This window comes from Notothenia rossii, assembly GCF_949606895.1.
Source record: "Notothenia rossii genome assembly, chromosome: 9".
In the NCBI taxonomy this organism is placed as follows: domain Eukaryota; kingdom Metazoa; phylum Chordata; class Actinopteri; order Perciformes; family Nototheniidae; genus Notothenia; species Notothenia rossii.
In genome coordinates, this window is record NC_136907.1 from 77,213,686 (window position 1) to 77,235,487 (window position 21,802).

The following is a 21,802-nucleotide window of genomic DNA, read 5'->3' on the forward strand; positions in this document are numbered from 1 at the left end:
GAATCAGCCCGTGCGATAGGCTACTAACCACGTACAGTCTTATTTAAACATGATGTTTCCCTGATTGATCTTTCTATACTTATTTTTATATCTCAGATATATGCAAAACTGTTTGTGGTGTGTTCAAAATATACAACTAGTGAGGCTTCAACTATTTTCCCACCACACTTTACCAATCCCTTACACATGCCATCAGGGATACAAGCCTTTGACCTTTGACCATTTCATCTGTTGCCTGTAATGTGGGAGCTTACACTGCTATTGACCTCATTAGGTTAGACAGCCTATATTTTCTATGTAAAATTAAAAGATACCTTCTTGAAGTGGACAGTAAATGAGGAGTTTTTGAGCAGAATTTGCACAGAGCGTGATTACCCACTAGATGTCATGGTAGTGTTTGTATAGAGTATAAATCCACATCAAGACTATAAAATACATTCTGGAGAAAAGGGGGGAGTCTGCAGAGACAGTTGATTGAGTATTGAGTATGTAAGTCGCTTTGGATAAAAGCGTCTAACAAGTAACATGTGATGTAATGTAATTGTTTATTGAAAGAGACATTTGCATACCTTGTTCATGGTGGAGTGCCGTTAAGGAGTATTCTATAGGCACTACAAAAATAATCATTGAGTTACATGGATGAATTATCACACTTAATTAACTGGAAAGTACATTTCCACATAGTATACTGTAAGAAACTCAACTCAGCAAAAAGGATAATTAGGTACCAATTTAATTTTCTTTTCCAACTCGAAACTGAAATGTGAGCAATATTTAAAATAATAAAACCATTTCAAAACTAACAAAACATTAATTTAGCATGAATGTCCAATCAGTGTTAATGCATGTGGGTACCGAGACACAGAGGGGGGAAAAAAATGTTGTGTACTCCGATGCTTTGGCAAAATAAATTATTGAAATGTTTACCAATACAGCCACTTTGATTTAATTTAAATTCATTAGAAAATTTGAGGAAAAAATAAATGTCCATAAAGTTTATTTGAGTTATATATTGTACTGCAATGTGTACAATCGTAAACGTCTTATGTAAATATAAATATATTTATAAAATAAACGTATCTTTCACTTTTTATGTTTATATAATATGTAAAAATATTTGTTATGTTTTTTATATATATTTATTTGTAATCTTTTATACTTTTTTCATTTTAGAATTACTTTTGCACCTTTTTCAAAAGAAAAGAAAAATATGTATTTTATTTATTTTTCTTAAATGAAACAACTTTCGCAAACCCAATTTTCCCCTGGAATGAAAAATGTGCCAAAAATAAATCATAAATATCAAAAATAAGAAATAAATAAGAGTTGAGAAACTTAATGATAAGTTATTACCCTTATCTGGCTCAGGGTTTACTATGTTTAAGGTTTTTTATTAACACATCACGCACGCTGTTTAAATCCGGCTTTATACACAAGTCATAAATTACTGGGACTGCTTTATGTTTTCTGTCTGCTCATATTAATGTCTTGTTGATACTTTCACCCACAGCTGGTAGCTGCCAGGACAGAAACCATGTAGCCTGAGATATGTGCATTTATAAAAAGAGACGGGAGCATGTATTAATGTCCTGAGTGTTCCTACTGAATCATAAAGTTTCCACTCGGATCTTAGGTGACTTTAGCTGATAAACTGTGTGTTTCCCCGATGAAGTTTACTAGATTTCAAAGAAAGACTTTCATAATCTAGTTGTAAATCTGAAAGACTCATTGAAGTGGATACATATTTATTTTAGAGCGCCCTTTCTCACATCCGCGCAGTAGGCCTACAACAGTCAAAGCTAGTTTCAGAAGAATGTCCTTTTAACGCTAAGTGCCAACATTGTGTAAGTATCACTGTAGGCCCTATATATACTTGTGCCCATGTACACATGGTAGTGTTGATGTTAAAATGAGATATGTTCAGGCAGTCTTTTTGCATAGTGCTAGCTTGAGCACCTAACCAAAAAAAACCTGGTCTAAAGCCAAGGGCACCATATTTTCCTGCTATTTGAAGGGAACATTAACCAGATTAGGATGGGTTTATAATGCACATACACTATTTGTTACGATATCTGAGAGGACCCAAACGCAGGACACGGCAGAGTGTTCAAAAAGGGTTTATTAGTGAACAAAAGGTGCGGGAAGGATAATCCGGCAGGAGTGGCGAGGAAGTGGAGGCTGGTGACGACAACACGGCAGTCAGAGAATGATCCTGGAGCACAGGAAGAAAACACGTTAGCGTCAGAACATCCAGAAATAAGGTAGCTGATAATGCTGAGTAGCCTGGAGGTTTACCACTGTGGTTTAACAACGATCTGGCGCCGACAGGTTGTGGAGCCTCTGCTGATATGCCGTTGTAGATGGCTGATGAGAATCAGGTGTGAGGGTGAACAGCTGATTGCAGCAGGTGAGCCGGGAGCCAGAGTGACAGCCACCACGCCCACACAACAGGCAAAGGGAAAACATCCCCAAGGAGGCGGCTGGAAATGGACAGCCACCACACTATTGCTACCAAAAAGTCTCCTTTAATCCATATTTGTTAGAATTTAGCCTTTGGAATTAACACTTTTCATGCAGCAAATGTTAAATGTGGAATACAAATAACGCAATTTAGGAACCACAAAAGCAAAATGACAGAGGGAAAACATGAAATGATATGAATATATGAACATTTTCCTCCACCATATTATGAAATGAAGAAGCAAACTCAATACAACAGAAAATACAATATATTTGTTCAATAAATGTACTTCCATGTTTTCCAAATGAACTCCATTTAACATCACACACAATCTAATTTGCTTAATATGCAAACTTAGAAACTATTTCCACAAATTCACAAACGTCCAAAATAGTTTTATCCTCTTTTAAAGAAAGAAAATAATAGGCACAATAGCTGCGTATCACACCATTTTTTCTTCAAATGTCTAACCAAAAAGTGAAATCATTTCAAATGTATTTAGAGTTAGGGTTATGGGTTACCCAAGGTAACAAGGTTGTTGTGGGGTGAGTGAGTGTTTGGATCCAGACTTCACAGTTGGATTTAGACAAACAAACCCCGGCTCCCTGTTATTCCCCCCCTCTCAGTGTATTGTGGGAAAACATCTAACACAGGGCTTCTGTTTGGCTCTGATAGTCCGCACAGAAATGATTTGGCGGGGATGAAAAGAGTCCTGGATAGCTGCCGTCTGTAGTCTTTTGGTAATAAAGAAGTGGATAAACTCTGAACTGCAGGTGGTAAGCATCATGGGCCAATTAAAGAGGCCACATTCTGCTCATTTTCAGGTTCGTATTTAGCGCCTCTTCTGGGACATGTCTCCATGCTTTCATGTTCAAAAAGAGAAAGAAAATTCCATCTGGAGGGAACAAAGGAATCCTTTGCAGACCATTGACATGCACAGAAATCCATATGACAAACTACAGAAAAGGGAAAATCCCACAAAGCATAATAGGGCCTGTTTAACGGCTATTGTACCATGAAGAATGTATTTTGTAAGATAAAAGAACAAGGAATATTAATGATTAGGTAATGTTCAAAGCATTGAATGAAATATGTAAATATGAAGAAACTTTATTAATTGTATCGTGATATTTTTAATAGTAGAGTAAAAGTACAATATTACTGTAGAAAGTACAATATTTGCTTCCAAAATGTCGTATGGAAACAATACATCAAAATCGTATCGTTTTATTAGGCTTCTTGACTTAATATAGTCAATAGTCAATAGTATTGACTTAATAAAGTCAATAGTCAATCGTATACTTGCCAAAATAAATAAGCCAAAATAAGAACAAAAACAAATACCATCTCGTCTCTATTCTATCGTTACACGGTATTGTTAAAGAAATGTAAGATGTTGTGTAATTGCTTATATATTTATGATCCACGTCACATTTTCAGTTTTGGCGGCAGTTCTTCCTGTTTGTCTAGAAGTCTTCTCAGCAGGGCTCTATAAATAGAGAATTACAGCAGATATGTAATACTTAATGCGGCCGAACCGTGTATTACAAGGCCGTTATGTGATGACTTTCAAAGAGAAAAGCAAGCACACTCGGAATAAAGTATTATTTTATTTTTAAAAAAATATTTCAGATTTCATATCAAATAAACACCAAATCCCAGCATGCATTGCGGCTAAACCATCCAAATCATCGAGCTGAGGATCTTGCCTACGTCAGCTTCCGGTTTCGTTTATCACCGATGTATTTTGTTATACGCACATTCCTTCACATTTAAATTTAAATTTGCATTAAAGTATTTCGTGAGGCCTTCTAACATGTTTTTAAATATAACTACGGTTGTAGTTGAAGAGTTTGTAAATTAACATGAACCGAAGCTGTTGCATGGCAACTCAATCGCACAACGTCACGTCCGTTAATTCCACATCCAAACACATGGATTAACATCGATTTAATACATTGATGTAGCCTTTGTTTCTGCTAAAAGAGGTGAAACAAGAAAATCGGCGTAATCGCGTGTGACTATTAAAAAATAAATCATTATTGTATTAATATTGACAATAGCAACCGACCGTCGGGGTAGCATTTGCTTGGCATTTCCGGTTATTTCTCCACTGGTTAACACGGGTTAACAATACTGTGTAACTGTCAGGTTTGAAGGGACGAAATTGTGACATCTTCACGTCTCCCAGCATGGTAAATCGTCACATGTTCACGTCTTGCCGTGATATCGGGTTGTACAGGACAGATAGACTACGTATTTTCGGATGGAAAATGAGCCAAACGCGAAAACGCAGCAGCATTTGGATGCACTTCAACCAAAACCCAGGCAGTGATAAAGCATACCATTTGTAAAGTTAAAATATGCTTTAAAGTAGGGTCAAGAAATAATCTCCGTCGCCACTTAAAAACACAGTAGCCTATGTAATATTAAGAGTTGTGTGAATTTCATTCAAGACAAGGCAACACATAAAGAGGGTAAATTCAAAGTAGTACATTTACTGACATGAATGAAATGGATATGGCGCCACCTTGTGTCATGTTTACAATGCCGGTTATTGACATTAGGTCTGGCAATAAAGTCAATCGTTATCCTGGTGATTATTTCGCAGATAAACTAGTAACCCCGCCAACTTTTAAAAAGCAGCTCTTTTGAACGGCTCTTTTGAAAGGCTCTTTGAAAGGAACGGAGCCATAAGATTCGGCTCCCTTCAAAGAGCCATAATTCCCATCACAAATAGCAACTATAAGCATTTTCCAAATATCTATAGTTGTATCATGACAATCAATGTTCCATCGTCAACCAGAACAAATATGGCGGGGGAAGGGGCATTCCGGAAGTGAAGGTAAATTACGGTTTTATTTTGAAATACAGAACCGGAAGTCTCTGTGCTCATCATTGGAGACTTGTCTGCAGGTCACTGATCTCTCTCTCTGCACGTTATCTCAGTGGAGGGAAACAGTGGGGATACACACCATCACTGGATTCTCATGCATTTTCATCCGTTTTTTCTGCACTTTCATGGAATTAAAACTGTTTTCTGACCCTGTTGTCGGGATGGAGAATACTAAAGTGGATTTTAAATGAAGTCCGGACTCCTGATTGTATTTATTACCTGCGTGAGGACCTGTGAGAGGATTCTACCTGAGGAGGAAACATGAAAAGTTTGCTTTTTGTCATCTTGTGTTTCTCCACCTTTCTGCTCATGGTGAGTCTTTTATCTGCACTACTTACTTACAAGGATGTTTTAATGCACACGATTTCATATCAAACACAAATGGTGCTGACTCTTAATTTGTGGTTTCTAGCATTACAATGTAAATCACAGATACTAATTTCAATTGCACACCTGGATGACAAAAATGAAAGATACATGTCGAGATTTGACATTGTTATTGTCATTACTAATGGTGAAATATCACATTTATATTGCTCATAATATTCTCATTATATGGACATGTGTGTGGAGTTGTCCTAATTTAGGGTCGTTTATTTTCTGATGTCTTAGTGTAAGCTTGATTTAATGATTATGTCATGTGAAAAAAAATCCCCAAATCTTATTGTATTTTAGTCTATAAGATATGTTTGTGATTTGGTTTTATTATGTATTTATGTATTTGTCAGACAACAAATCCTAACTTGTCAGCTTTGCCTTTTTTATTATCTTTCAGACCACACCTGAATTCTCAATGTCACGTTGGCTTTGTATTTATATTTTAGAATTATAATATATATATATGTATCTGACATTTTAAAGACGTAACTATGAATCATTATTATTTTTTTAAATCATAAACTCTGTTATAGTTTGGATTCCTAAAGCTTTTAGTCTCCGATCCCATCATTGAAGGGTGGTTTTCACTATAAGTAATGTTTTGTTTTTTCGACGGACAATATAATTTTTTTTTTTTTTACTAGGTTCAATCTGAATTTATTTTAAAACAAAAACACCTATATTGACTTTTCTACATCCAACTCACAGGTTTATCATTGCTTTGAGAAAAAAGACTGAATTTACCCCTTTTTAGAAGTGAAGATATAGTCATTTGTTCTGGGAATGTGATTTTCGAGTCTGAGACCTGAAAAACGTGCTCAGGGCTAAACGGGTTAAGTGAATAGCCAACATTTTCCCGATTACAGCTTCGAAAAATGTGAGGTTTTGTTGCCTCTTTCCCTCCTATGAGATCATAAACTAAATATATTTGTGATTTGAAATGACAGAAAGCAAACTGTACACATCTTCTTGGGCTCTGAAAAACACTTTTTACCAACATACTGATTAAATTCACACTCCAGAATAATTAGCAGATGAATCCGTAATGAAATTGTTTGTTTCTGTAGAGATTAAACATCAGGGCAGTTGATGTTGTCCTAAAACATTTCTTGTATCAGTAATGAAGATAATTAGTGAGAATAATCTTGCTGCTGTCTGTTAATGTTTAGCCGTCTTCAGGCTGTTATCCCAGTGCTGATCCACCTTGGGATAAACACTGCCCTCTTCCCAGAATCCTCCTCTGACCGAAAGCAGACCGGGCTGTCAAAATGTTCACATCACCCAAAACAAATGTGAGGGTTTAAGGATCTCACTGATGTCACCTAATGTACGCACAAAAACCTTTTACAAAAACCCTCAACGCTTTTTCCCGCTTTTATACTCGGGGATGAATTTTGTGTGTCGGACATGATTTACTTAATTTGAAGAATAAATTAGGTACTGTTGGTAGAGATAGTAGGCTTTTACTCAAAGCAACTTGCAATAAGTGCAATAAACAATAAAGATAGAAACTCAGAGAAATGCAAATGTATTCGCTTGAATTAAACCAAACCAGGGACGTGCACAGACCCCTTGTTTTTAATGTAAAAGGTTCATACAATAAAATGGGGTGGCTGTGGCTCAGCGGGTAGTGTGCTGGACTTCGAACCAGGGGGTAGCACATTTGAGTCCCACTGCAGTCAGCATGTCGTTGTGTCCCTGGGCAAGACACTTCACCCCAAATTGCTCCTGTGGGGATTGTCCACAGTATTGAGTATGTAAGTCTCTTTGGATAAAAGCGTCTAACAAATGAAATGTAATGTAATGTAATAAAAACACAACACTGTCATTGCAAGTGACACTCATTGACTTTCATGACCAACTGCTAAATTCGTTATTCAGGCAAATGTTTTGTTTTGCGGTCCATATCTCATTAAAATATCTAATGTTAGTAACTATTAAAGAAAAATGGGGACAATTCTGTTTTAATGTAGTTTGACCATTGTAACTGCTGGGCAGACATAGGCTACTGATAAATTGGGGCTTCTAACAAATTACCTTAAATTAACTCACTAATTAATTAAACCAGTTCAATACGCATTATTCTTATCATTCTTTATGAGCGCAGTAACAGTGAGGTATATAATTACTTATGTATTTAGAATTCCATAACTTCATAACAGAGATGGTCAAACTAAAGTGGAGACATGGCAGAAATCCTACAATAAAGCGGGACATTGAACTGTTCACCCGTGAGAAGGCAATCAAGAAAAGAGAGTGCGCGGCCCCGTTGAGGGAGTTTACAGATGAAAAGACACAGAAAGACAAAAGCACAATAACAAGTATATTTAGGTGTGTTTTTTGTAAATAACCGACGGTGTCCAGAGGAAGTAAAGTCCCCTGGTTTGTCCCCTATACTCTAACGCCAGGCAGGCATTTTGGTGTGATCACCATAGCCGTATTAGGCCGGACTCGGAGGGCTTTCCTTTGCTTCCAGCTGTCAGATTGTAAACAAAGTCACGTGACTGGGGGCCGATGACAACGCTGACAAGTTGTGTTTTTACTGCAGTGAGACGCTACAATACTAATTGTGGGCTGATCATGTTGATTCGGCCACAGTAGAAAACAAAAAAAACTCTCGCTCTCTCCAGAGGGGCAGGTCAGACAAAAATGGCAAACGGGCCGTTGCCCGGGCAACATTAGCCCGTACCTTTGCACGTCCCTGAACCAAACCATTGTTCGTGCTGGGGATTTTGTTTCAAATGGGCTAAATTCTCTATTTTTATTTTTTATTTCATCCAACTGATGTCAAGCAAAGAACACATACAAAACTTTTTCTGAGCACAGATTGTTCCAAACTCCTATACTCTACTAAACTCTTCTTTAAAGAATACTCTCTTGCTGATTTTCAGGTGTATATCAGTATGTAGTGTCTCTACTTTAAAGAGTCCTCTCCTGCTGATGTTCAGGTGTATATCAGTATGTAGTGTCTCTACTTTAAAGAGTCCTCTCCTGCTGATGTTCAGGTGTATATCAGTATGTAGTGTCTCTACTTTAAAGAGTCCTCTCCTGCTGATGTTCAGGTGTATATCAGTATGTAGTGTCTCTACTTTAAAGAGTCCTCTCCTGCTGATGTTCAGGTGTATATCAGTAGTGTCTCTACTTTAAAGAGTCCTCTCCTGCTGATGTTCAGGTGTATATCAGTATGTAGTGTCTCTACTTTAAAGAGTCCTCTCCTGCTGATGTTCAGGTGTATATCAGTATGTAGTGTCTCTACTTTAAAGAGTCCTCTCCTGCTGATGTTCAGGTGTATATCAGTATGTAGTGTCTCTACTTTAAAGAGTCCTCTCCTGCTGATGTTCAGGTGTATATCAGTATGTAGTGTCTCTACTTTAAAGAGTCCTCTCCTGCTGATGTTCAGGTGTATATCAGTATGTAGTGTCTCTACTTTAAAGAGTCCTCTCCTGCTGATGTTCAGGTGTATATCAGTATGTAGTGACTCTACTTTAAAGAGTCCTCTCCTGCTGATGTTCAGGTGTATATCAGTATGTAGTCTCTCTACTTTAAAGAGTCCTCTCCTGCTGATGTTCAGGTGTATCTCAGTATGTAGTGTCTCTACTTTAAAGAGTCCTCTCCTGCTGATGTTCAGGTGTATATCAGTATGTAGTGTCTCTACTTTAAAGAGTCCTCTCCTGCTGATGTTCAGGTGTATATCAGTATGTAGTGTCTCTACTTTAAAGAGTCCTCTCCTGCTGATGTTCAGGTGTATATCAGTATGTAGTGTCTCTACTTTAAAGAGTCCTCTCCTGCTGATGTTCAGGTGTATATCAGTATGTAGTGTCTCTACTGTGACATGTCTCCATGCTTTAATGTTCAAAAAGCTCTTTATTTTTTCTCATACTGCCTGTGCTGCAGCACCTCTGTTCACCCTCTGTCTGAAACCAGAGCCCAGTCTGCTCTGATTGGTTAGCTGACCGGCTCTGTTTTGAACCCCAAAAAGCATAATAGTGCAGTAACAGTTAAAGTCTGTCTTTGGCTCAAGGGCACTGCACAAGGAAACATTTTGATGTGTAAATTAAATCAGTTCAGCTATAACTTGGACGGATGCTTTCTTTCAAAAATGCTTAATTTAAATGTTCCTTTGTTTGCTTTATTCTCACAATAAAGACCACCATAAAGTCAGTGGAGTTTGGTGTAAATATTTGATGCTGGAAGAAAGCTCTTCCCAAAAAGAACAGGGCTAAGAATAGAAGCTGGAACATCCCGATGTAGTTCATGAGTGATTTTATAATACATGATATTATTAAACTACACGTCATCATTGGATTTGTAGAAAGAGAATCCACTTATAATCTATCAACAGACGATTTATAGCACATACACACCACAATAGGTCTGTGTTAGATGTGGGAATCTCTGGTAATCTGACAGTTTCATTTGGATTCTTGGGGTCTCAAGTCCAGATTCAAAAGCAATTCTAAACAAATATTAGATAGGAGTATAGCTTCATAAAAAAGATTTACTTTAAGTTAGATGATATTTACACCCGGGATAAGAACAGAGATTACATTACATTTAGTTGATGCTTTTACTCAAAACGACTCACAATAAGACTTTAAAGAGTCCTCTCTTGCTGATGTTCAGGTGTATATCAGTAGGTAGTGTCTCTACTTTAAAGAGTCCTCTCCTGCAGATGTTCAGGTGTATATCAGTATGTAGTGTCTCTACTTTAAAGAGTCCTCTCCTACTGATGTTCAGGTGTATATCAGTAGTGTCTCTACTTTAAAGAGTCCTCTCCTGCTGATGTCCAGGTGTATATCAGTAGGTAGTGTCTCTACTTTAAAGAGTCCTCTCCTACTGATGTTCAGGTGTATATCAGTAGTGTCTCTACTTTAAAGAGTCCTCTCCTGCTGATGTTCAGGTGTATATCAGTATGTAGTGTCTCTACTTTAAAGAGTCCTCTCCTGCTGATGTTCAGGTGTATATCAGTATGTAGTGTCTCTACTTTAAAGAGTCCTCTCCTGCTGATGTTCAGGTGTATATCAGTATGTAGTGTCTCTACTTTTAAAGAGTCCTCTCCTGCTGATGTTCAGGTGTATATCAGTATGTAGTGTCTCTACTTTAAAGAGTCCTCTCCTGCTGATGTTCAGGTGTATATCAGTATGTAGTGTCTCTACTTTAAAGAGTCCTCTCCTGCAGATGTTCAGGTGTATATCAGTATGTAGTGTCTCTACTTTAAAGAGTCCTCTCCTGCTGATGTTCAGGTGTATATCAGTATTTAGTGTCTCTACTTTAAAGAGTCCTCTCCTGCTGATGTTCAGGTGTATATCAGTATGTAGTGTCTCTACTTTAAAGAGTCCTCTCCTGCTGATGTTCAGGTGTATATCAGTATGTAGTGTCTCTACTTTAAAGAGTCCTCTCCTGCTGATGTTCAGGTGTATATCAGTATGTAGTGTCTCTACTTTAAAGAGTCCTCTCCTGCTGATGTTCAGGTGTATATCAGTATGTAGTGTCTCTACTTTAAAGAGTCCTCTCCTGCTGATGTTCAGGTGTATATCAGTATGTAGTGTCTCTACTTTAAAGAGTCCTCTCCTGCTGATGTTCAGGTGTATATCAGTATGTAGTGTCTCTACTTTAAAGAGTCCTCTCCTGCTGAGGTTCAGGTGTATATCAGTATGTAGTGTCTCTAGTTTAAAGAGTCCTCTCCTGCTGATGTTCAGGTGTATATCAGTATGTAGTGTCTCTACTTTAAAGAGTCCTCTCCTGCTGATGTTCAGGTGTATATCAGTATGTAGTGTCTCTACTTTAAAGAGTCCTCTCCTGCTGATGTTCAGGTGTATATCAGTATGTAGTGTCACTACTTTAAAGAGTCCTCGCACAGATATGTTTCAGGTTTGGGATTTTTTAAATTTATTTAATTTTAGACCAAACAAGCATTCTTAATATGACAGCCTGTGTTTTTTTTGTCTTGTCCGACATTTGTAACTACATATAATCAATGAAGATAATCATCAACTTCAGCTTAATATATTAGATTCGCTACCAAATGAAAGCACAACATGTTCACCTGTGAGCATCGAAAATATTTCAGTATGATTGCTTAGAAACAATTGTTTAACTGATTAAAGGTGGGGTAGGTCATTTTGGAGAAACCAGCTCGAGTGCCCTATAATTTGAAAATACACGGCCAGGGAAAATTGCCCGGGTAGTGAGCATGAGCAGAATAGGAGTAATCCCATGACAGAAAACCATCATTATAGACGGATTTAAACATATATAAAGAAGCAACTCAAATAGCCCCGCACTAACTAAAGAAATGCATGTAAGAAGACATCAAAGCCCATTGAAATCAGAGACTTAATGAGAAAAGAAACCAAATAAACTCACGGGCTTACGCTCTATCTCTCAATGGAAATTAAGAAAGGTTTCTCGTTAGTTTACCCTGTGTCTAATTCCTTTCAAAGCCTCCACTCTCATAGCAACGATAGATGTTATACCATCGACCGCAGTAATTGCACATGGGATAAAATGACCTTTTTCTTTGCCAGTGGTATTATGTACTGTTGCCCTGAGGGGAGCAAACCAAACTGAGCAATATCATTAATGATTTACAGGGTTTCTATTTATTACAGTCAAGAGTCCATAGCAGACAGAGACATTGAACACAAGGAGGCTCTTTTCTGGCTGACATTCACTTTTATGAAACGTCAAGACTTACTGCAAGCCCCCTTCAGACTTGTTATTGGAAACACTCTGACTATCATACTTACATTAATACTTTTGTGCTGTCTCAATTTGAATACTTCCTTTAGTACAATGCTTACCAAGTGAATACACAACACAAACTAAACGGCATATAACAATTTAAACACTTATGCAGTTGTGTAAAATGTGGCCGTGTAGTAGTTTCTCAAACGGCCGCATATAAAATCAACCACGGTGTGTTTTTGACCCTAGTATAGCGAGTATGTTATCTAAATAGTGAACAAGATCCACAGGTATAACTTGTCTTTGTATACTGTTGTGTTCACCGGAGGAACCTTAACGGCTAATCTTCTAATTACATTAAAGGTGACCTATCATGCAAAATGCACATTTGTACGTCTTTTCTACATGAATATGTGTCCCCCCCCCCGGTGTTCCAGGGAACTCACCAAGTGTCAGAAAACACAACCCTCTCTATTTTCCTCCATACCCAAATCTCTTAAAAAGGGGCTTCAACGGATCTGATACAGACTGATCCAGATTTGAACACTTCTATGACGTCACAGAAGTGGCGCTACGGCTATTGGGCCAACTCCACCAATCAGGAGGAGACAGCCACGGACATTGCCGTTGGAAAGCGCTGGAGACGCTGTAGTACATATGCCAGGCCTGTAGATGGTGCTGTTCTCACAGAATCAGCCCATTCAAAGACAGTGTTAAATTGAGCGAAATGAGGAATGGCTAAAATGCATGATCTGTTTGGTATTTTGAAAAATAAAAAGTATAAATATGCCTTATATAGGTATGGTCCTACACTATATTATTCAAATATAGCAGGATAGGTCCACTTTAACATTGCCATTATTATTATTACGTAGCAAAGATGGCGGTTTTTGAGTGTGAGAGGTGACCAGGGCTGCGGTCGGATAATCCAAAAATCAGTTTACAATAAGTGCGTTCGACCAACAAAATACACACTTGAAGAAAACAGAATCATATAATCAGGTTTCATAGAGCTAAAACATTTCATTGTTTTTTGTCCGGCGCTTGGCCGGTTACCGTTGGTATTAAAAACATTTTTGGCGAATGGTTAGCTGGCTCGATAGTCTGTAGTGGCGCGCACTCACAAAACGCTATGCTGTAGCGTTAATAAACGAAACAATTTAACTAAATTGCAAGTCAAAATACCAATACCAAAGGACAATTATTTTTTTTAAAGCAATATTTTTAGTGGCCCGAGCAGGCAAGTGGAAAGTACGTTATGCTGGCCCGGGGTGTCTAAATAGTGCTTCCAGGCCAGCGGGCCATTTATAAAATCGAGCCCTGCAGCTGCAAGCTCAGTCCGTTCTAATTGGATGTCTTTGTAGTCGAAATCTTTGTAACAAGCGTGTGAGATTGAGTCTAGTTTCTTTCTGAGAGGCATGATTAAAACGGCATACAGTGCTGTAACGAGGGGGAACGGTCAGATTTGACACCTCTCCAGCCAGTGATGAACATGTCTTGATGAAAAGATCAACACATTCTCGTGAGAGAGGAAGAGGTCTGTCTCTGGGTGGTCAGAAACACACAATGTGGGCCATAACTCAAGTATTCATATGACAGAATGACTAATAGACACAAATGATGAAGGGATGACATTTTATATCCAAAAGATAAATATTTGCTCTGAAATCTCAATGCTCTGCTGAAACCCTTTTCTGACCTCAATTCAACCCCATCACAGCTGGAGTGATTGTGACATCCTTCACACTTGACAGGACTTTCAATTGGTGTCTCTTATCTTGAATCCCCACCATGACACAAATAGAAAATGTTCGTGAAGCACCCACGTTTTAGAATTTTTTATTTTTTTGCAGCAACAACCATCTTTGAATCATTGTCTACTGTTACTACTAACTACAACTGAGCTTTAGGTGATGTGCCTTGTGACAACGCTTTCTGCCCATTCTCAGTACTCGAATGAATCACTGGACTCATACTGTATGTTACTATAGGAATGATAAAGCAGCTAAAATACTTTTTATTTTAGACGGTATGTCAGAGGTCGACTTCTTCGCCAGAACGTCAACCATTGTATTGAGTTGTTCTGTATATTGAAGCCTTAGGTTTTGTGTTTCTGTATCACCTTCTTGGGTTTTTTGGAACTAGCACTAACAAGAAAGAGAGTAAAACCATAGCTGAACAATAATTTTTATGCGAACAATATGTTAGAATTAACTTTATAGGACGAACCCACTAGAAAAGGTCAAATTGAAGACTCTAACGGCCTCTCAATCACAAGGAAGCCCCCGCCTTAAATCATACCCTGTTTGTTTGTTGCATAATTGTGTTGTTGAACCACGGTGCTTTTTAAAAGCTCCCAACGTGGTTAGACAAAGGTGATTGTAGCTCATTTTGTCAAGATAGATATTTTATAAGTGGTGTAAATATGTATGTAAGATCATCTGGTAATCTACAAATACATGAGAAAGGATTTCAATGAAATCCCTAGTGTGTTCAGGATGACTTCAACAGTACTATTCAATTCATTAGTTACCTGTTGGTCCATTTGACTTCATGTCAACAGTTCCTTGTTCATTTGTAACAAGACAATGTTAACAAGAACCAGATCAGAACTAAAAGAACAACTTGGAATAACTTTCTCCAGGGTCTGGACTTAATTACAACATGTGAAAGATAACTGAAACCTAGAAACGAGCATTATCCGTGAAGGTGTTTGTGTCATTGGGTTGTTTGTTACCTTTTGTCTAAACCCCAGAATCTGTTGTGGTATTGAATCATAACGAGCGCCCACACGGAGAACTGGCAGTGCTGATAGAGATGAGAGCAGGTATTTCCACCTCCAGAGGGAATAACAAGAAGCTTTGGTTTACATAAAATCTACACACCTACACTATAATGCTGGCGGTGAAGTCAGGCAACAATTTTGTCAAACTAGAGGAATAGATGTTAGCGTTAAAATGGCTTCTTTGACAAGAAACGACAAAAAGGGAAAGAGATCTAAAGCACGACTGAAATACTCCTGTAAGCGTACATTTATCAAAATAGAGACATCATTTATGTAACCAACGTTTATCGCTGCTACTCTCAACAATTTATAGGCTTTTAAATTAAGATGTCTGCCCAAACACAACTGATGTCCAAACAGCAGTCTTCCATCTTCTCTTGCTACTACAAATCTACATTTGTAGAATAGGATGGACAGTATTTCTAGTGGCAGCAGTTTGACACCACAACTACGAAGCACAAGGTTGTTAAATGTACCAGATACGTCATGTGAACACGGTCACATGACGTCACCACCGCTAAGCTAAAGGCGGCTAATGTTGGGCTATAAAGGAACTACAGCACGGTCTAGGGCTGCACGATTTTGGGAAAAAATCGAATTGCGATCTGACAAATATTGCGATTGAGATTCGATTTGCGATATTTGTTTTTAAGCGACCCAACGGGAGTTTATTGTAAAATGCGGCCATATCTCCGGCTAGGAAGGTCGCGTCAACGTGCTTCCGTCTCTAGCACCCCCGCAGCCCGAGCTACGAGTGAAAGAACTAAACTTCCATGAAACTTCCGTTGGGTTGCTTTAAAGTCAAGCTTCAGTTTAAGATTCACCCTGTGATAGAAACATGTGATGGAGCATTGCTAACCTGACTCAGATGGTTTCACCAAACCATCTAGGAGAGCTCCACTGGAAGCCATTTGGAAAGGGCAGGCACTTTCAAAAATACTTGGCAGGTGATTGGATCAATCTGTCTGTCACCTTCTATCATGGGCCACTTCTGATTGGTTAACAATGGGTGGTACATGTGGAGCACAGCACTTCTGATTGGTTAACAATGGGTGGTACATGTGGAGCACAGCACTTCTGATTGGTGTGGATGACTGACACAAAATAAAAATAAATTTTTTTTAAAAAAAATTAAAAAAAATTGCAGGCTTTGCGGTTTGATAATCGCATCATTTCAAATCGCGATTTCGATTTAAAATCATTCAGCCCTAGCACGGTCACATGACTTCACCTAGGGGGGTAGACTTTACAAGGTACCTTTACAAGCTAATCCACAAATGACTTAACTAAAATAATTTAATCAATTTAATCTCAGATATACGAAACCTAAGCATCAATCTATATACAGCTATACAAAAATGTACTGTCCTCTTCTTATTTATTCTTCCGAGCATTTTATTGAAAAAACATGACATGAATCAGAAGTTTCTCATATATTTTTTATGTTAGTGAGAAAATGGGTTCCTTTTCTATCAAAGGGAGGATATTTCGGAAAGCTGTTTTGTCTTTTTTATTTAGGCCACAGCAAGCAGCGAGGCATAACCTATTATGATTAAGCACAGCGCTGTTTCCTCGTGTGCCCTTCTTACCAACAGTTGCTTTTGTGCCGAGAGCGTGAACATTTACACAATGACACGAAATGCTCGCGTCCATTATCCACAAAACAGCTCGGAGTATAATGGAGGCGCTAAATATATGAACAGCTATCCGTGGAGTTGTGGTTCTCATAAAAGGGGTGTGAATGTAGGTTTATTCCACTGATGGACTCTTTGTGATGCATACCACACCATATAAATGCATCAAGTAAATAGACCTAAATGGGAATGACACTGCTTATGGTCCAGTGGTTATGCTTCTGGTGGGAGGTTTTGTCAATAAATCCCATGAAAAGACCCAAAGTGTAGCACCAATCATTGTTGGGGATAACATTAAATCTAGTCAAAGCCAGTTACTTTCAGTTTTGTTTTGGCTCCCACATCATCCATTTTTTCCTGATAATGGAAATCTCAGCAGGCGTTATCCCACAGATATCATTTTGCAAAGAAAAGAAATACATTTATTTATATTTTCATGCATTTTACCATCAATATAATGTGTTTACAAGGTAAATTGTCCCTGGTGACACCTGAGGGTTGGACTAATACCTGGAACATTCCCATAAAGTTAATGTGGAATGGAAACGTTATTTACTACTCTAGTAAATAATACCTTAGATACCTTTGTCCGCTCAGCTAAGAGCCTGAAAACAAATGTTATGCTAGCAATATTCAAGTCAATAACATTGCGTACGGTTGACAAACAGTAAATATACTTTGACAGTATATGTGTAAAGTTTTGGGTTCAATCCCAGCCGTCAACATGTCCTTTGGCAAGATACGTAATCCCGAGTTGCTCCGAATGGCAGGGCCAACGGTGTGTGAGTGTGTGTGAATGTTAACTTACTTGAGCAAGTGTTACATTGCTCTGTATGAATGGGGTTTGGGTGATGACTTGTGTACATTTAAAGCAAGTGGAGGAGTCGCAAAGACCTGATAAAGTGCTATATGAATATAATTCCATTTAATCGTTATCCTGCTGCCAATCAGAATTGACATTGACTCATTACTAAAATATGTAAAAGTCTACCAAAACAGAAAAATAGACAAAACAAACACAAAGTAAGTAAACAAAAACAATAAAAAACAGACAAAAAAAGTAGCATATAAATGATAAGATATGACCAAAGGCATGCTTTGTGAGGTCACAGCGACTTTGGAAGTTCATCCTTGAGTCCAAATTGAAAGATTTCCCACAATGCATTCCTGCACAATCTCAAACATGTAAAGAAAGGACAAACTGAAGACATGACGCCTCCAGCTGTCACTGGAATAACAAGTTGTCAACCCGACAGAAGACTTTCTTTCAGTACAAAAAACATTTAGTTGCCACAGAACTAACTCGAGTGTATTTATAAAAGTGAAGAACAAGGAGAGCTCGTTTGAAGAAGTGGAGCTTCATGTCGCTCTGAATCCCCCTGGAGCGTTTATTGGGATGAAAGAAATCAGGAAACCACAATTTACAGCATCCCTATAATTTGACACACACACACACACACACACACACACACACACACACACACACACACACACACACACACACACACACACACACACACACACCATGTATACATGACTTCAGGGGACATTACATTGACTTACATGCATTAGAGGCTTATCCTAACCCTAACCATAACCAACACAAGCCTAACCCTAAACCTATTCTTCACCCTAAAATTAATGATTCCCCTTACCTCCATTATGTCCCCATAAGGGAGGTGAGTCCCCACACGTGACTGTGTAAACAGATTTAGCTCCCCACAAGTATAATAATGCTAGGCCACACACACACACACACACACACACACACACACACACACACACACACACACACACGCAGCTCACAAGACTCTTTTATGGGAAGTCCTTGCTTTAGGGATCTGTCAAACAAATATAATCTCCTCTTCCTTGATGACCGATGCCACATTTTCCCTGAAGGCGAGTTGTGTTTTCATCCAAAGTGAAGAATACGGATTTATTTCCTCGACAATGTCAAGGATTTATTTCACGAGTTGTGTATAATGACGTATGATATATGGCAGAAAGGTTTGTCGTCCCCTATAAGACAGGTTAGATGTGACCGTACATGTTCTGTACATTTGAGAAAAACGCATTGGAGTTTTTAACGAGTAGGACGTTGGGGTTTTGCAGGAGGACAGCAGGTCTCTGGTGTGTGTCTCGATTCCTGTGACATGTTTTAAACTCCATTTGTTTCGTCCTGGCACTTAACACAGATTTGATGTGTTGGATGTGATGCTGGAGGTTCTGCAGGCCTGATCCCTGTCCACTTTCTGCTTTAATATGTAATCCAGTGACGAGTAAACTCAAAATAATCTTCCCCCAAAAGCTAATCTGATGGAGGCCGGCCAATGAAACACAGCAGGATAACATACAAGGAAAAAACTCTGCATTCGACATTAACTGAAGGTATCATTGTGTATTTCAGAATCAAGGGACTGACAGCTACGTTTACACATACAAAGAATGTGCTTTGGTGTCTGGTGGTGCAAACATAAACAATCTAAAAAATAAGTTGCAAAGTAATACAAAAAAAAAATATATAAGAATAATAAAAAAAAAAATATTTAAAATAAATAAATATGGGAATCAGAATTTTTTTTTATCCTGGAGGAAATGTGTTTTCCTGACAGTTCCTCCATTTCAGAATGGAGTAAATGAAAGATAAAGAGATACAAAATAATACATATAAACAAACAACATCGAAGTAAGAATGTGCAATAACAATTTATTAAAGAAAATGAAACTAAAGTATTCATTTGAATATAAGAAGTTTCAGAACATATCCAATAAACAATCCAATAAACAGATTTTATGTTGGGTGACTCAGAAGCTCTTTAAGATGAAATATTGTCTGACACACACACACACACACACACACACACACACACACACACACACACACACACACACACACACACACACACACACACACACAGCTCTCAGACAGGTGTGGGAATGAGGACAGTAAAATGTCTTAGACTTCAAAGATCAAAAGATGAGTGTAATGGAAAATATAGTAGAGTATGTAGAAGCCTCTAAGTGCAGCGTCTCACATTGATTTTGTGAGAGAGAGAGAGAGAAAGAGAGAAAGAGAGACCAAGTGTTTTCCATCCACCCGTCTAATAAATCTTCATCAATATTCTCTTGAAAATAAATGTCAGTTCTGCCGGTGCTGTGGTCAGACCCAGTTATTGAAAGTGTGTCTGTCTGCTGAAGAGGAAGTGATTCATTTTACAGTTTTGTGTTTGTCTGGAAGTCGATAGAGGGAAAACTATGAGCAAAAAATTGAGAGGAAAACTTCATCCATATAGCAAAAGGGTTCACCAACATGATTCTGAACACCCATATACTCCAACATGCACTTTGTATATGCAACCATGTCCAATTAGGATAGATGAAAGGAAGCTTTGAGAAACACTCTATTCATGTTAGAGTAAAGATGTCTTCAGATGACACACACACACACACACACACACACACACACACACACACACACACACACACACACACACACACACACACACACACACACACACACACACACACACACACACACACATACATAGAAAGAGAGATATGAAGATGTTAATATTCAGATTAATGGAGGATGGTTTCTGTTTGTCCAGTGTTGTTTGGCATTTATTTTCCAGCAGGATGTATGAGCTGTGAAACACACACACACACACACACACACACACACACACACACACACACACACACACACACACACACACACACACACACACACACACACACACACACACGGCTTAAGGAGCTTATACTAACCGTGTAATCATCTGTCCATCATAGTGTTGGCTTTCTTCCTGTTTATCAGCTCAAAATAATTCCCTCCCTCAGTTGTCGTTACAATTTAATAATACCAGCGAGAAATGGACAAACACATGGAGGGATAAATAGATTAAAACATACACACTCTCTTTATAGGTTTACAAATGTATATATAGATATGGTTTTGCTGTAAAAGAAGGAAATATCGTTGGTGTTTGATGCGCTCTTCACTTCTTACCCTTATTTTTCACCTTAGCCGAAGGGATTGCATTGACGTAGACACGTGGAGCTTCTTCACCTCTACTTACTTTACATGTTTTTATTGTTGGGAAAATAGTGAATGTCCTCTTCCAATATCAGAGTCCACATGCTAACAAAGGTATCAACTGTAGCTGTGAACATGTCAGGATGTGTGATTACCTAGAAGAGCATCAGGACTGTTTGAGGCATATGATAGCTATGTGATTAACATGATGATTCAGCCTCTATGGAGAGAGACATGTGACAAGCATGCTCATTTCTGACGTGGAGCTAATCTGAAGTAAACATTGAATACTGCTTTCTATTCCTCCATCTTGTGACTGTGTGACTCCCTCTCTTGGATATCAGCATGTGAAGGACACTGTTCAGGAACTAGTTGATGCTCTGTATGTGATGACTCCTTCCATTCTGGAGAGGATCACAGATACATGGATCCTGAGATTGAAGCTCAAGCCGGTGACGAGTGATTAATGTCCCTCTCTTCTTCTGCAGGTTGACGGACGACATCCCACCTGTAACTTCCTGCTGGAGGTGGAGCGAGACGAGGCCGAGTGTGAGAGGAGGCTGAGGGAGGAGGAGGCTGCCGGGAAACACAAAGGTCACACTCTCTTTTACTCTAAAAGTCAAAACATTTAAACCAAATTCTAGCAAGAAATTCGGTTGATTTTGACCTTAGAGAAATGTTCACAGTTAGAGACACTTCCTTAGTTTCTCCAGGACTCGTGCCCAATAGCTTTTCAATCATTAAAGACTTCCGTTATGCTTAAAGAACATCTATTTATACATGCGCCATGATAGAAATGTTTTTAGTCCACATATTTATGTATAAAAGACATGAACAATTGGATTTTGCATAAAGTTGAGAAGCAAATTGCAAAGTTAAGCGCTTTGAGCACCAGGAAAAGTGCTATATAAATCACATGTATTAT

At 38.4% G+C, this 21,802-nt stretch overlaps 1 protein-coding gene across 1 annotated transcript in view; it reads left to right on the forward strand.

Moving 5' to 3' along the window:
* The first annotated feature begins 5,420 nt into the window (after positions 1-5,420).
* Positions 5,421-21,802, forward strand: part of LOC307020637 (vasoactive intestinal polypeptide receptor 2-like) — a 71,758-nt gene continuing 55,376 nt past the window's right edge. Inside the window, exons 1-2 of the mRNA XM_079652147.1 lie at positions 5,421-5,669; positions 21,366-21,471. Of these exons, the coding sequence (XP_079508273.1) occupies positions 5,619-5,669; positions 21,366-21,471 (157 nt within the window). The 5' untranslated portion in view covers positions 5,421-5,618. The remainder of the gene's footprint in view (positions 5,670-21,365; positions 21,472-21,802) is intronic.